This window comes from Sapajus apella, unplaced genomic scaffold (assembly GCF_009761245.1).
Source record: "Sapajus apella isolate SASKATOON/1434 unplaced genomic scaffold, GSC_monkey_1.0 scaffold53, whole genome shotgun sequence".
NCBI classification, from domain to species: Eukaryota; Metazoa; Chordata; class Mammalia; order Primates; family Cebidae; genus Sapajus; species Sapajus apella.
This window is the reverse complement of record NW_022436993.1, coordinates 4389316-4404857: the sequence shown is the minus strand read 5'-3', so window position 1 is coordinate 4404857 and position 15542 is coordinate 4389316. Positions and strand designations below refer to the sequence as shown.

The 15542-nt window shown below is 46.0% G+C and overlaps 1 protein-coding gene across 21 annotated transcripts in view; it reads left to right on the top strand.

The window, feature by feature from the left end:
- The window catches only part of KIAA1217 (KIAA1217 ortholog), a 495122-nt gene that overhangs the window by 140183 nt on the left and 339397 nt on the right, over nt 1-15542 (top strand). For 6 of the 21 annotated variants that reach the window (XM_032244093.1, XM_032244092.1, XM_032244091.1 and 3 more), the window contains exon 1: nt 12016-12601. The exons of 14 other annotated variants lie outside the window; for them this stretch is intronic. In XM_032244093.1, coding sequence (XP_032099984.1) covers nt 12532-12601 — 70 coding nt within the window. In that variant the 5' untranslated portion in view covers nt 12016-12531. Of the gene's footprint in view, nt 1-12015; nt 12602-15542 lie in introns of those variants that run through there. One more of the 21 variants, XM_032244107.1, reaches the window with a different exon arrangement.

The following is a 15542-nucleotide window of genomic DNA, read 5'->3' as shown; positions in this document are numbered from 1 at the left end:
CTCTTGTAGTGAGTGAAGTAATAACGAAATATATAGAAAGGTGAAGGTCCAGGCGTGTCTAAGCCCCAAAGCCAGCCTGAGTGGTGCATAGAGACAGGGCTGAGGTGCAGATGCTTTGCTGCTCCTCTGTAGCCTGTGGCTATTTTATGGGGCTCCTGGGCTAACAGGGGAAAGTCTGGCTTCAGTCCCTGGGGAGTGAATCTGCCCAGAGCTGGTTGCCTTCATTTACATTCATTTACCCAACAAATATTTCTGGAGTGCCTACTATGTGCCAGGCACTGTGCCAGGTGCTAAGCATAACACCTGACATCCTTCACTATGATTTGGAGTTAAACCGAAGAGTTTGCGGAGAGTTCTAGAAATTGTACCCAAAGCAAACTGAACGCACAGCTAGGCACAGGCAGAAATTTTAGAACTGTGAGGGGACCTGTATATCCAGTGCCTTTTTAATTAAACTAATATCCCTGCCACTTTTTCCCTTGTAACTTATATGCACAGGGTTTCAGCATCTTTTTTGATCAATGGTCATTAGACTTTTTGACAACTATTTATAATTCGGCACCCAGTAATCAATCAGAATTGCATATAGTACAAAATTAATGTCATGTGATGTGCCTGGAGCCATTTCTGACTTATAAAAAAAAGATGGTGTTGGCAGAATGTTGAATTTTTTTCCCTGTTTCTAGAACGTGCAATGCTGACTTGCTGACATTGAAAGAGTCTACTAACAGAAACCTATTAGAGCAGTGAACTTGTTTTGGAAGTAGTTGGGTTGGGCCTATTTGTGGTGGTACCAACCAAACTCAATCCATGAAAATAACTGAGGCCTAATGTTGAAACATAACCTGATTTTGTCCACAGTCTGGAGGCCATCTCCCAAATTCTACTACCCTACATTCAATTAATTTCTATCTCTGGCCAGTTTCACTTCCGGGGTATTTCTCAAATCTTTGCTTTCTTTTTATCTTTATAATTCCCATAGTTTCAAATCTCACATCTGTTTTCCTGAATTACTATAACAGAAACTTTATTGTAATCTCTTTTCCTGCTTCTCTCAAATCCATTCTCCTCACAGCTTTATCTCAAATGCAAATCTGATCATGTCACTAGTCTGCTTTTATCTTGTTCATAACTCCATGGTGCTTGCCAGACACAGTTCAAGCTTTTTGTACATGAAATGCATAGGCCTGGTGCCTGTCCTGGTGCACTGAATGGATGAGATGGATACTTGTCCGGCCACGTCCACCATCATTCCATCATCTTTCCTATCTCATCCCTGCTGGGGTCCTGAATTGGTCTGTGAGCCTCTTGAGTGAATATCCAAACTTATGCATCTACCTTTGTGCTGTGTTGCTTATGAGTGTTCCCCTTGGTAAACCAGGTAACCCCTATGTGACCGAATCCCATTATTTGAAACATGTTATGAGTCTGCATTGTTTTAAAGAGTCCCATTATCAGTGGGTAATATTTCTCTCAGATTCCTGAGGCTTCCTGCCCTTCTCTTCCCCACTTCTCAACTGCAGAGAATTCTTCAGCTAATTCTCTTTGGGTGTTCAGGGTTTCATTAATTGAATTCTGACCTCAACATAGAATGGAAATGTTTGGGATACACTCTGGGCGCAGTGGGTCATGCCTGTAATCCCAGCACTTTGGGAGGCCAAGGTGGGTGGATCACCTGAGGTCAGGAGTTTGAGACCACCCTGGCCAACATGGCAAAACCCCGTCTGTACTAAAAATACAAAAATTAGCCAGGTGTGGTGGTGCATGCCTGTAATCCCAGCTACTCAGGAGGCTGAGGCTGGAGAATCGCTTGAACCCAGGAGGTAGAGGTTGCAGTGAGTAGAGATCATGCCACTGCACTCTAGCCTGGCCTGGGTGACAGAGCAAGACCCCCACACAAAAAAAAAAAAAAAAAAAAAAAAAAGCATTTACTTAGCATCCATGTGTGCCTAGGGCTGGATAGGAACTGGGGATTCAGAGGCAATAAACCTAGCCTTACTCCTTGGCGACCGGCGACCTCATAAATCTTATGAGAGAGGCTCACATGTAAGCAAAGAAAGTGTAGTAAATGTTCACAAATCTCTGGCTTCACTCATTAATTCAGCATCTTTGGCCTCCACCACTGGCAAATTAGGGCTTGGTAATTTTTTGAACAAATGAAGGTGTGAGTGAATGACGAAGTGGATGAATTGGTAATCTTTGTCCTAAATCAGTATTCTCTAAACCACTAGGTCTTAGGAGGCAATCTTCTGTATTACATGAACAAGCCAGGTGCGGTGGCTCATGCCTGCCATCCTAGTACCGTGGGAGGCTGAGGTGGAAAGATCGCTCGAGACCAGGAATTCAAGACCAGCTTGGGCAATGTAGTGAGACCCTGTTTCTAAAAAAAAAAAACTGTAGGTTAGCCAGACATGGTGATGTGAGCCTGTAGTCTAGATACTCAGGAGACTGAGTTGGGAGGGTCCCCTGCGCCCAGGAGTCTGGAGCTGCAGTGAGCTATAGCTGCACCACTGCACCGCAAGACCCTTTCTCAAAATAGAAAAGAACGAAATAAAACATTTTACATTTCTAACAGTTATATATTTACTATACAGGATGTAAGAAAATATATAATTGTTTTATCAAACCCAGAATTTAACACTAATACAGATGAGAAAAAGCTTAATATTTTAAGCAAGCCAGTATAAAGTGAATACTAATATAAACGGTAACGATTTGACCCAATCACCGATTGAAGACCCCCCCTTTCCACACTGCCACACATTAGGGATGAAGTTTCAAACATGGATTGTGGCGGGGACAGACATTCAAGCTACAGCTGAAGAGAAATTGTTGAAGTTTGGGAAACGAAGTAATTTTTACTGTTTCCTTTTCATCAGGTTTCATTCTTTCCCCAAATTCAGCCTATAGTTCACTGTTTCATGTGCAGCCAATGGCAATTTTTAACTATGGAATTGAAACCTTTGAAAAGGTAAGACAAGGCTGTGTGTGTGTGTGTCTGTTTTTAAAGATGAACCAAACTATGTTTAGTATTTATTTTACTCCATAAGTGATTCTGTAAACTGTCCACTTGAATGTCCTGATGTTCATAGATTATGACCGGCCCAGGTGACAAGAAATAGACCTACTAATAACCTAATCACCTTGCTTTATTATTTATATTTAGAAGAAAGAAAAAACAGGAAATGGCTTTCCCAAGCCTCCAGAGAGTCTTGCTCTGTCGCCATTCTGGAGTGGTGTGGTGCAATCTTGGCTTATTGCAACCTCCACCACCAGGGTTCAAGCGATTCCTGCCTTAGCCTCCCCAGTAGCTGGGACTACAGGCGAATGCCACCACATCTGGCCGATTTTTTGTATTTTAGTAGAGACGGGGTTTCACCATGTTGGCCAAAATGGTCTCAATCTCCTGACCTCATGATCCACCTGCCTTAGCTTCCAGAAGTGCTGGAATTACAGATGTGAGCTACCACACCTGGCTGGTTATATTTATGTATACATTTTTAGGATAACCTTTAGGATATAGCAGTAGCGGCATCAGGCTGACAGCAACTCTGGGAAACCCACAGGAGTCTGTCCTTCCCACCATGCAGCCCCGCCCAGCCTTCCACGTCTCCAATCCTGCTTCCTTTTCTACCTCCTGCTGCCACACAGCCTGCTCTTCTGATCTCTCTCTTTCTCCTTTTTTCTCTCTCTTTGGTTTGTGCTGCGTCATGGCGTTTGCTTGCTGTGACTTTTTAAAATTATTTTTAAATTATTATTGCTTTTTTTAAGAGATGAGGCCTCACTCTGTTTCCGAGGCTAGAGCGCTGTCATAGCTCACTGCACTCTCAAACTCCTGGGCTTTCAGCTCATTCTCGGAATTGTTTTTATAAAGACGAGGTCTCACTATGTTGCCTGGGCTGGTCTCAAATTTCTGGGCCAAAGTGATCCTCCTGCCTCAGCCTCTGAGTAGCTAAGACTACAGGCACGTGCCACTGGGCCACCAGGCCACTGAGCCACCATGCCACTGAGCCACTGTGCCACTGCACCACCTGGCTATGCTTGCTGTCTTTGTGCATCTCAGCTTTCACCTGACCTACTGCCTGCATCTGGGGTGATCTACTCAACTCAGTTTTCCTGGGACTTTTCCAGTTTTAGCACCAAAATTTCCACAAGTAGGCAACACCCAAAGTCCTGGTCCAACTGGGATGGTTGGTCACCCCACCTGTATCCCTTTGCTATATATTTCCTATTTAAATTCTGTAAAGGAGAAGAGGGGAAATCTGACTGGATCTCTTAGTCCATTGTCGAGCCCAGGGAACCTCTGAGCTCTTCCAGCTGAGCCTGCTGACTCTACCAGTCAGGCTTGGGGGTGACAAAAGGAAACATTCCCAGCTGCCTTTCACAGAAGGGGCCTGTGAGCAGAGCAGGCCTGAGAATATCATCAGATCCTGTGGCCCACGCTCCATACAGGTGTGCATCCGTCCTGGTGCTGAGCATGTCAGGTGAAGGTATGTGTGATGAGAGGTGGCAGTGGGAACAGGCAGAAACGATTTTAAAAGTCATTGTACCAGCTCGGTGCCATGGCTCACACCTGTAATCCCAGCACTTTGGGAGGCCGAGGAGGGTGGATCACCTGAGGTTAGGAGTTCGAGACCAGCCTGGCCAACATGGCGAAACCCCATCTCTACCAAAATGCAAAAATTAGTCGAACACGGTGGCACGTGCCTGTAGTCCCAGCTACTCAGGAGGCTGAGGCAGGAGAATTGCTTGAACCCAGGATACGGAAGTTGCAGTGAGCCAAGATTCCATGACTGCACTCCATTCTGGGTGACAAAGCAAAACTCTGTCTCAAAAACAAATCATTGCACCCTTGTTACTTTCATGAACTCAAGCATTACACAAATTAGGTTCCTAATATAGTTATAGAAACCCTGGCCCAACCCGTCATTAAATATTTTATGCCACTCAATATTGTTCAGTTCAGAGATTGTAAAGTTTGCAAAGGGGGTGTTTACAAAGCAAAACAATGTCATCTGGGAAATGAAGAATGTTAACCTCTAGCAGCCCTGGGGACAAACACCAAATCCACTTGGGCTTAGGGCAGAGAAGCTGAGCCATCAATGCTTTGTAAATCCTGGAGAGCTTCCTCTAACCTCCTGCATTCCAGTGCTGCCTCTACCACTTGCCTCCAGAAATCAGTTCTTCTGTATTAAAACTGCTTTTCCCATCTGCAAGGAGCAGAAGTCCCCACCCCACCCTACCCCGCCTCCGCTTCCGCCCACCTTAAATTCTGTGGACTGGGGTGGGGAGAGAAAAATAAAATCACTGTAAAAATACTTAACTGCAGAAGCACATGACCGACTTTCAAGAATTCTATAGACTCAAGGGTGAGGCACTTGAAGAAGTTGGAGGTGTCGCTCAGGGTGCGGGGGCGGGGCTACTTTGAGCCTCCTGAGTCTCCAGACACCTCTCCTGAGCGCCCCCAACCTCCTGATCACCCCCAATCCTTTGAACCTTTCAGCCACCACCCCATTCCCAACTTTTCCTGATGTTCTGAGACCCCAGAGGGAGCGCAGTCTGCGCACACGCGGCATAGCCCTGAGTGCTGAGTGACCCCCCTCAGCTCCAGGTGTGGCTGCAGGACTGTCAGCTTCCCCAGGTGACAAGGAAAGGTGAATGCATTTGCACTGTGCCTTTCATTCTGTGGCATCTGTGTCTCTGTTTTTCTTAAAGCCTGTGGCCATCACTCAACCAGAGGCTGAGAACTGATGAAAAAGGGGAAGAAAAACAAAACAAAACTAGTTGGCATTGTTGAAACCAAGTCAATTTCAGTGTTTATTTGGCAGAGAAGCTAGTAGAGGCGATCAAAGCGATCAAGGCAATTCACTTGTTTCACTGGCCCTGGGAGGGAAGGTGAGGAGTTCTGAATTCCAAAGGTGGGGGCAGAGGAGAGCGAAGCTCAGGGGAGGGAGGGTCAGGAAACTCCCTGGGCACAGACAATCCCCGCCAGGACTCCAAGACACCAGTCACAGGCTTCTCCTTCTCCTGCATCAGGGTGACCTCCAGGGCGCTGCTCTCTCAACCTCCACCCTGCCTCCACCTGGGCTGCACCACTGCCCCGAAGCCTTCATGGGCACCCCTGCCCAAAGGCTGTGCCCCCGGTGGACCCTTGCAGCCAAGCTCCCCTCACAGGTGCGTTCCCCTATCTGAGCGGCTCCACACCTCCTCTGCACCAGCTCTGACGGTAGTTTCCAGCTTTGGCTTCCTCCTCCAGGAAGCCCTGCCCCCCAGGGAGGCCCTGGCATCACAGTCTTAGCGTACAAACTTGAGGTCTCAGTGACTACAGCAGGCACTCAGCTCCAGGGAGACTTTGATAAATATCTATGGCCAAGCTGCATGATGCCTTAGGGCTCTTACAGCAATGCCCCCCAAATAATACCAGACCCAATTCTCTAGTTGAAAGAAGAGGAATTTTAGAAAATAGGCGTACCAGGCAGGGTGCAGTGGCTCAGGACAGTAATCTCAGCACTTTGAGAAACCAGGGCAGGAGGACTGTTTGAGCCTAGGAGTTCAAGACCAGCCTGGGCAACATAGTGAGATCTGGTATCTACAAAAAATATAAAACCAGCCAGGCATGGTGGAGTGTGCCTGTAGTCCCAGTTACTCGGGCGGCTGAGGCTAGAGGATTGATTGAGTCCGAGGGATTGAAGCAGTGAGCCATGATCATGCCACTACAATCCAGCCTGGGTGGTAGAATGAGACCTTGTCTCAAAATAAATAATAAATAAAAATTATATATATATATACACACACACACACACACACACATACATATATATATATATATAATCTTTCCAATTCTCATTTCATTCTTCATTTTTATCTAGCAAAATAATAATAATAATAATGATTGAGGGTCACCTAGGACAATTGCCTTGGACTTTAGCGGTGAAAAAAGAGGATACAAGATCCTAAGGTCTTCATCAAGAATAACAGAGCAAATGCTCAACCCTGGAGACGAGAGAGAGATGCGAGAGATGAGGCCTGGACATTCACCAAGGCTCCAGGAGTCAGCTTGCTCATCAGCAAGGCGGGGGGATGTTGGTGGGAGTGGCAGGAGAAGAATACTACACGGTTCCAGTTTTGGCGATTTGATTGGTTCCCCTTCCTTCCTGTTCCTCCCACCCCTCCCACCCCACCACCACAGGTCACTGTAGTTTTGAGACAAGGGCAGGGGGAGAAGTTAAAGGGCAGAAAATAAGCCAGGAGAGTCTCTTTCCAACAAATACTCTATTGAAAGGGTTGATAATGGGGTACTGTGGGTAAAGAGAGGTAGCAAACCAGGTGTTTGTATCTGCAAGCTCTCATATTCTCATGGATTCCACCCTGGAGCTTCAGGAACTCTGTGAAATGTGCCACGGTTTAGCTCCCTCTGGGATAAAAGGGGTGAGCAGATACACGTTACAATTTTCACTTACAAATTGCCACCTGGAATCCAGACTTTGTCTGCAGTGGCCAGAGGGCAGAGCTGAGCGGGGCTTTCAAGATGATGTACAGATGGTGGCTCTGGCCACAGTGCTGTGCGGATGGGGTCTTTGCTGCCTGCCCAGCATCTATCTTCCAACTGAAAATAGATAAAAGAAACCGTGATAAAAAACCAACATCAATGGATTCTCTTAAAAAGAAAGCAAATATGCTTAAAGTATTAGCACACTGGATCTATGTGTCGTTTCACATTATATGACCACATGAGGAATTTGTGTGGAGGGGCAGGAGAGAGTTCTAAGACATTTGATAGGGAGGCTTGAGTGTTGGGGGTGGGGAGGGGCCCTGGACACCTCACTTATTGTCTGACAGGATCTCCTTGGAGCCACAGGAATTTTAAGGACTTTAAAGAAGGGAAGATTGGTTACCCTCTGGAGAGCATGCTGGAGATGTAAATGGTTACCTGGTGAAATGGTTGCTCTTAACACGGAAGGGGAAATTCTGTTTTGATCTAAGAGTCATGTAGAAATGTATCTAATGTGAAATTTGTGAAATTGTGAATGAGGCCTGTAATACAGTTCTTGTGAGGCTCACACCTTTGCTTTAATTGTTGTTTAAGATTAATTATTGTTAGGATTCTTTTATAGGGTCTTTTTTGGGAAACTCAAACAGCATTATCATGTTCCCTTCACATTTGGAAACCTAAGGCGCCCAGAGGGCTTATCTTGGGATCACACATAGGTGGCCATCTGTGCTGGTTTCCCAGGGACAGTCGTGGTTTCTTATTGTCCAGTTGTAATTATTAATAGAGTCTCCTTTCCCTCTCACAAATGCCTGTTTTATCCTTAAGTATAAAGTCTCCCTAACCACCTGACACACTGCTGTCAAAACTAGGATTGGAGATCCTGCATTTCACATGCGTCAGATCATCCACTTAAGCAAATGTTATCCCAGTTGTTAAAAATCCTTTATTTCTGACTTTCAGGGCACCATACCATAGCAGCCTGTCTTTTAGAAACAGTTAATGTGAAACACATCAAACAGGAGGCCTCGCGTTGAAACGCTTTGGTTGACTTCTGTGTTTTTTTACTTTATTTTGTCCTGTTTGGCTCTCACAGTTATGAATGCCTTTGAAAAGTACATTTTAAGGACTTCAGCAAGCATTAATTATTTCTTTTGTGTCCTGATGTCAAGTCATTTGCAACTATCTCGTTCTTAAGAGCATTTAAAATAAAATTAAAAAAAATTAAATATATATCAGGGCAATTCCACTTACTCTTGGTTCTTGTGATGATTTCGCCCTTGAAAAACTTACATAGGCCGGGTGCGAGAGCTCACACCAGTAATCCCGGCACTTTGGGTGGCTGAGGCAGGCAGATCACTTCAGGTCAGGAGTTTGAGATCAGCCTGGCCAATGTGGTGAAATCCCAACTTTATTAAAAATACAAAAAAAAAAAAAAATGAGCCAGCCATGGTGGTGGGTGCCTGTAATCCCAGCTACTCGGGAGGCTGAAGCAGGAGAATCACTTGAACCCGCGAGGCAGAGGTTGCAGTGAGCCGAGATTGCACCACTGCACTCCAGCCTGGGCGACAAGGGCAAAACTTGGTCTCAAAAAAAAAAAAAAAAAAAGAAAAACTTACATAAAGGAAGTTGACATGCTTTCCACAACCCTGTAATTAAATTGGCCTGCCGAGAAATCATATGCAATTGTTTACGATGTTTGTGATTAATTCTCTTCATGGTGGATGCCATTTATGTTGCATTACCAACATCAGTAATGGTCCAGTTGTGTAACAAGTTAGCTATGACTGCAGATCACCATTTGTCTTTATATATAGCACTGTTTCATCTCATCACTTGTCTTTCCTTTTATAGGACACTTGTTTTATGTGGTAGCTCATTTCGAGTCATGAATTGCAACATGTGGAAACACTAACCAAGAAATGGTCTTGCATCTTTCCCTGTTAACAGAAATCGCGTTGAAAACTTAGCCTCCTGGTATTATTCTAGTTCTCTATATGACTGGAGGAAAATCAGATTTCAAGTTCTTCCTGCTTTCCTTATGCCTTTTGCAGCAAATTTCAAAGTATAGCAGTAGGCAGATCGCATTGTAATAGCAATTTTTAAGCCCAGAAATTAAATTAAGCCAGAAAGAAATACATCTACCTCTAGTTCAAATAGTGTTTCTTCCAGAAAGAAGAACATCTCCACAGTAACAGCAGTGACAATAAGAATATTTTCATGAAGATCAGAATTAGCAAGTTTATCAGATTGCAGAATACAGCTACTGTTTTCCAGAGAAACTGACAATCAGTGCTAACTTGTTAGGAGAGTCTCTGTGCTTTGGAGAAAGATATGGAGTAGTCGGTGCAAGAGCAAATAGAGTGCCTTCTAAATTGTTTTCAGTTCCTCTTGTTAAGGAGGAAGGAAAGGCCAGTATGTAATCCAATAGAAGCCTTTCCCTGGAGAATGGTCAGAAAGCTTGATCATTCAAAAGAACGTATTTTACTGTAAATACATGTCTGGATTTCATGGTTCTTAATCATTTTTGTTAATTCTCTTTCCCCTAATGCCTTTTTCTCTTGTGCATGTAACAGAGACTTCTGCTTCCTGGAATATCAGCAGAGACAGCAGGTGGCTTGGCCCATATTGGGGAGGGGAGGGTCCTGGCAGCTGGAACGCGAGGTCAGCTGATGACCAAGGGGTTTCCTTGGGCTGCCTGGTAAATGGTCGTTCAGACCTGGTGGGAGACATTCCCCTATTTTTGTCCATCTAGGGGTCAACAGAGGCCTGAAAGACTGCTCTGACACTTTCCAAACAGCCCCCAGGGAATCATAATCAGTATCTGCCAATGGATCTTTTCTGCCTGGGTTGAGTGAGCAGGGAGAGCCAGGGGGCAGCGTGCTGTTTGTGGCTGCCAACTCCCATGGCATCCCTGTGCCGCCTCCTTCATCCTGGGGTTTTTGCCTCTGTGAGCTACATCAAATAGCAGGTAGTGGCTGCTAAGGGTGGGCTCTCTGCACACCAAAGCAAGTGGGTTGGGGTCAGAACTCAAGGCTGAGGGACACCTGATTTGGGCTGCTGCCTCTGCTGCTGCAATGTTTTCTCTCTCTCTCAATCTCTCTCTCTCCTCTCTCCTTTCTTGCTTTCTTTCTCTTTCTCTCTCTCATCTTTCTCCTGCCCTCCTCCCCACTCTTCCTGGCCTTAGTACTTTAAAGGCAAACACACAACAGTAGACAAGAATGAGGATGATCCGGAGCTGAAACGCTGAACACGGGGGCCCTCCTTCATGAACATTTTGCACCTAAGGAAATAGTAAGGTTAAAACTAGATTCATCTGGCCTTTGCCCAGGGGCCATCGGGACAGAAACTGTGTAAGACTGGTTCCTCCTTAAAGCAAGATTGCCAGTAATTCTGTTGTAAAGTCCTAGAGACCTTAAGTTATCTGCCCTGCAAACCCCACTGGCTCTATTCAGGCTGCCAAGATTCACTGCATCTTGGATTTCAAGAAAAATCCAGTTAGGAATTGAGGGGGCTCTCTTCTTCCCCTCTGATGTGAGTGTAACTCACTTCCTGGTCTGTCTCCTTTCCTTTCGGTCCACATCCTTTGTCTGCTAGGTGCTTCTACCTCCTTATGTCTTAAATAGCCAAAATACGTCACCCCACTGTCAAAACACACAGGTCACTCCAGGTCATAATCTGGAACATAGGCTGGCCATTGTTCTGCACACATTCTTGATCTAAATCAATCTCAAGCCTTGCTGGAATGCCCTGTAAACTGGGGCAAGGTATGGTCACCAGACTAACCACTGTCCTTTTTTCACCCCTGCAATGATGGGCTGCTACAGCTTACAATATGACACTCTTCCTCCCAGCTACCGTGTTACTCTGAGGTATCTGACATCGCAGAGCTAATGCTGCCTAGATTAGTTTCCCATCTTTTTTTTTTTTTTTTTTTTTTTGCGGACATCATGCCTCCTATTTTCACTCTCTGGGAAATCTGCCAGTTTTTCAAGGACTGGGTAAAGAACAAAATAAATATTTGTAGGTGGTTTAAAAGGAGAGGTATTTTGGCTATAACTCTGCCCATCCGAAGAAATGTATTTTTACTGTCTTTCTTCACTGTATTGAAGTCGTTAACTGGGAGAGCTTCAGAAGGTTGACTTTAGTAGTTTACCTTTGAGATTTGTAATCAAGGGGTGAGAGAAAGAGAGAGAGAGAGAGAGAGAGAATGTGTGTGTGTGTGTGTGTGTGTGTGTGTGTGTGTGTGTGTGTGTGTGTGTGTTCGGGGAGGGAGGAGTCTAAGAAAGTGAGGCAAGTAAGTAGAAACTTTTTTTAAAAAAGTCCAGATTAAGTGATTGAAATCGACTGTGTGGAAATGACACTCTACCTCTTCATAGATGTTAATCGGACCCTGAAAACTTAGTGCCAGAAAGTACTTGCTTACCACACTCAGCATATATTATCTTTCAAATTGTTTGGGATTTTTGTTTTGAAGGGAGTTCACTGAAATTTGGGAGGTTCAACAGGTTGCTGTTTCTTAATATGTGGATCACCCCATTTGGGAGGCTCATTCTCCCTCCGAGATTAAAGAGGCCAGGGCAGTGGCTCCCAGCAAAGGCTCCCGGCCTTAATCATGTGTGAAATGTTTTCCTTCCTCGGCTGCAGAGCCTGGGTGATTTGCAGCGGTGGAACCAGGCAGGCTGAGTCTCGGGTAGGAGAGGCCGTCACCTGTTGGGGCCTCTCCCCCCGCAGCACAGCGCGAGCCCTGCCAGGCAGAGCCCAGCCCCCAGTCCCCAGGGAGCGCGCCTGCGGACGGACAGACGGACAGACCTAGGGACCGAGGGCCAGGGCCAGGGGGAGATCCAGGAGGCCCGGCGCTGGAATGCAGTTTTCTCGGGCGAGGGAGACTTTGCACCGGAGTGGAAAATAGTTTGGGGTGGGGTTTCGCACCGTCCCCTCCTCCCCAGCCCCGGGCCCCTTCCCAGGCGCTTTCTGGGAGCTTTTAGAACTGCGCTCTGAAGTTTCCAGAGAGCGAGGAGCTTGTGCAGCAGACAGAGACAATGGAAGAAAATGAAAGCCAGAAATGTGAGCCCTGCCTTTCTTACTCAGCAGACAGCAGACAGATGCAGAGTAAGTAACAGACCCATTCAAAGATGGAGTTACGGGGACGCGTGCCCCTTGCAGCTTGCTGCTTTTTATAAACTGCAGCCCTGGGACCCCGCAAAGGGAAAAAAAAAAAGAGGCGATTTATCGGGGTGGCGAGTCGAGAATAGAGAACTGTGATTTCTTAGGCTTGACTTTATCTCTGGCATGATTTTCTTAAACAGCAAGCGAGGTGGTGGGGTGATGTCACATTCATAGCACAGTGAGCCATCAGTATGCGCTGTATCTCTAAGCAATGACAAATAAATCACTAAGCAGCTTTTAATCGTTTCCCCCGGGCTCCAGCCATGGGAGAAAGGAGCTGTTTTTGTGAAACTGTCTCTAGCACGGCAGCTTCTATTCATTGGTTGGGGGATTCCATGTGGCAGATGCATGCTGGCTGCAAAGTTTTAGAGTTAAATTGCAGAAACCAGGCATGTTTTATTTTACAGATCCGAGCAGCTGGGGAGGGCTTGAGCAGCTGGGTGATAGACAGAACTCTAGATCTTCTTTTATGTTTTAATTCAAAACTTGGGAGTTGTTGGACAATTCTGGTCAATTTTCTCCAGGCGGTTTCCTTTTAATTATGTTTATAATAGACTTGTCTTTTCCGTAGGGAATTTCCAGAAGCTTATGTTGTTCCAAAGAAATTTCGAAGAGTGATTGGGTGGCCAGAAGAGGTCCCTGCTCTCTGGCATCTGACGCCTGTGATGCCAGGAGCCGAGCCTGTGGGATCCTATAGGCAGCATGTTCATGAACGCACAGCCCTGGACCGCCCGCCCCGCCCTTCCTCAGGTTCATGCAGGGGCCAGTACACAACAAAAAGACGTGCGGGGGTGCAGGGCTGTGCGTGGGAGTGGGGATTATGCACAGGGGAAAAGGTGTGTGTTTTATGAAAATGTGAAAGGGAAGTAACACATGACTCATCCACGCTGAAAATGCAAAACTGAGCCAGACAGGAGAACAGACAATGACAAGAGATAGAAATCCCCCAGTGAAATGCGGAAAACTTGAAGTTTGGTAGTGGCTGGAGAATTCCTGAGTTGGAACAGTCATCTGTTGAGGTGTCTGCGTTCGTGCTGCCAAAGCACTGCACTCTCCTTGAGGCTACCAGGGTCAGTGGCATCCAGTGGGAGATCAGGTGACCTCATCCCCACCCCGGCCCCCACAAGCCCCCACATTTTCGACTACAGGATCCTACTGCAGGAATTCAACCCCTGGGCCTGTCCTGTAAGAAATGACCCAGATTCTAGAGGGGCCGTTAGAAAGGGATCCATCCATTTAAGAAATGACTTTCTAGCCGGGTGTGGTGGCTCACAGCTGTAATCCCAGCACTTTGGGAGGCGTAGGCGGGCATATCACGAGGTCAGGAGATCTAGACCATCCTGGCTAACATGGTGAAACACCATCTCTACTAAAAATACAAAAAATTAGCCGGGCATAGTGGCACGTTCCTGTAGTCCCAGCTGCTCCAGAGGCTGAGGCGGGAGAATTGCTTGAACCTGGGAGGTGGTGGTTGCAGTGAGCCAAGATCGTGCCATTGCACTGCAGCCTGGGTGACAGAGGGAGACCCCATCAGAAGGAAGGAAGGAAGGACGGAAGGAGGGAAAGGATGGAAAGAACGGAAAAGACGGAAAGGAGAGAAAGGAGGGAAGGAGGGAAGGGGAAGGGGAGGAAAGGAGGAAAGGAAAGAAAAGACTTTCCAACAATCACAGCAATTCAGAGGCTTCGGAGGCTAGGGTGGTCAGTCTGAGACAGTGTGCTTCTTTGCTCATGCGTTCACTCAGAGGATGTTGAGCGTCTGTTATGTAGACATCGCTGCTTTAGCTGCCGGACATCCATCAGTGAACAAAGCACACTAAAAATACTTGCCTTCATTGAACTTACAGTCTAAGGACCAAGTTTCAGGGGCTTGGGGGATGGTAGAGACAGACAAGGAACAAATAAATAAAATCTATAGCATGTTTGATGGCAGGGTTGCTGGATTTAGCAAATGAAAATACAGGATGCCCAGCTAAATTTGAATTTCAGGTAAACAGTGAATTTTTTTTCAGTATAAGTATATTGCATGCCATATTTGGGATATACTTATGCTGAAAATACTTCTCTATTATGTGAAATGCAAATATAACTGGGCAATCCTGTACTTTATCGGGCAACGCTATTTGAGGGAAATAAGGTTACGGGGAAAAATAAAGCAGGAAAAGGAATAGGAAATGGGGGGTGGGGGGTGAAACTGTAAATAGGGTTATTAGAAAGGGCTTCACTGAGGTGGTATTTGAGCAAAGACGAGATAGGTAATAGCAATAATCTAATGTATTCAAAGGACAGCGAGAACATGGGAGAAGAATGAGGGGGAAACAGGTTGAGAAGTAATCCCAGGCCAGATCACCTAGGGCCTATGAAACCATCTAAGGACTAGAGCTTTTGTTTTGAAGGAGGTGGGAATCTACTTGCAGGTGGGACTGGTCTTTTTTTTTTAGAGAGAGGTTTTCACTTGTCACCCAGACTGTGAGTACAGTGGTGTAATCAAAGCTCACTGCAGCCTGTAAAAAGACAAATAGGAATTTGTCTTTTTAAAGGCATCATACTGGGTGCTGTAGTGAGCACAACCCAAGTGGGGTTGGGAGAAAGGCAAGGAGGCCTTTAGGAGGCTTCTGCAGTCAAGGAGGCAAGAACCAGGGCCAGCTTGGACCAGGTGGTGATTAGCAGGTGGCGATAAGCAAGCAGAATCTAAAGGCATGTTGAAGGTAACACCAAAAGCATTTGCTGTAGCCTGAGCAGCATAGTGAGACCCCATCTCTAGAAAAAATTTTGAAAAATTAGCCAGGAGTAGTGGCACATGCCTGTAGTCCCAGCTACTTGGGAGGCTGAGGCAGGAGGATCACTTGAGCCAGGAAGTTGAAACTGCAGTTAACCATGATCACAC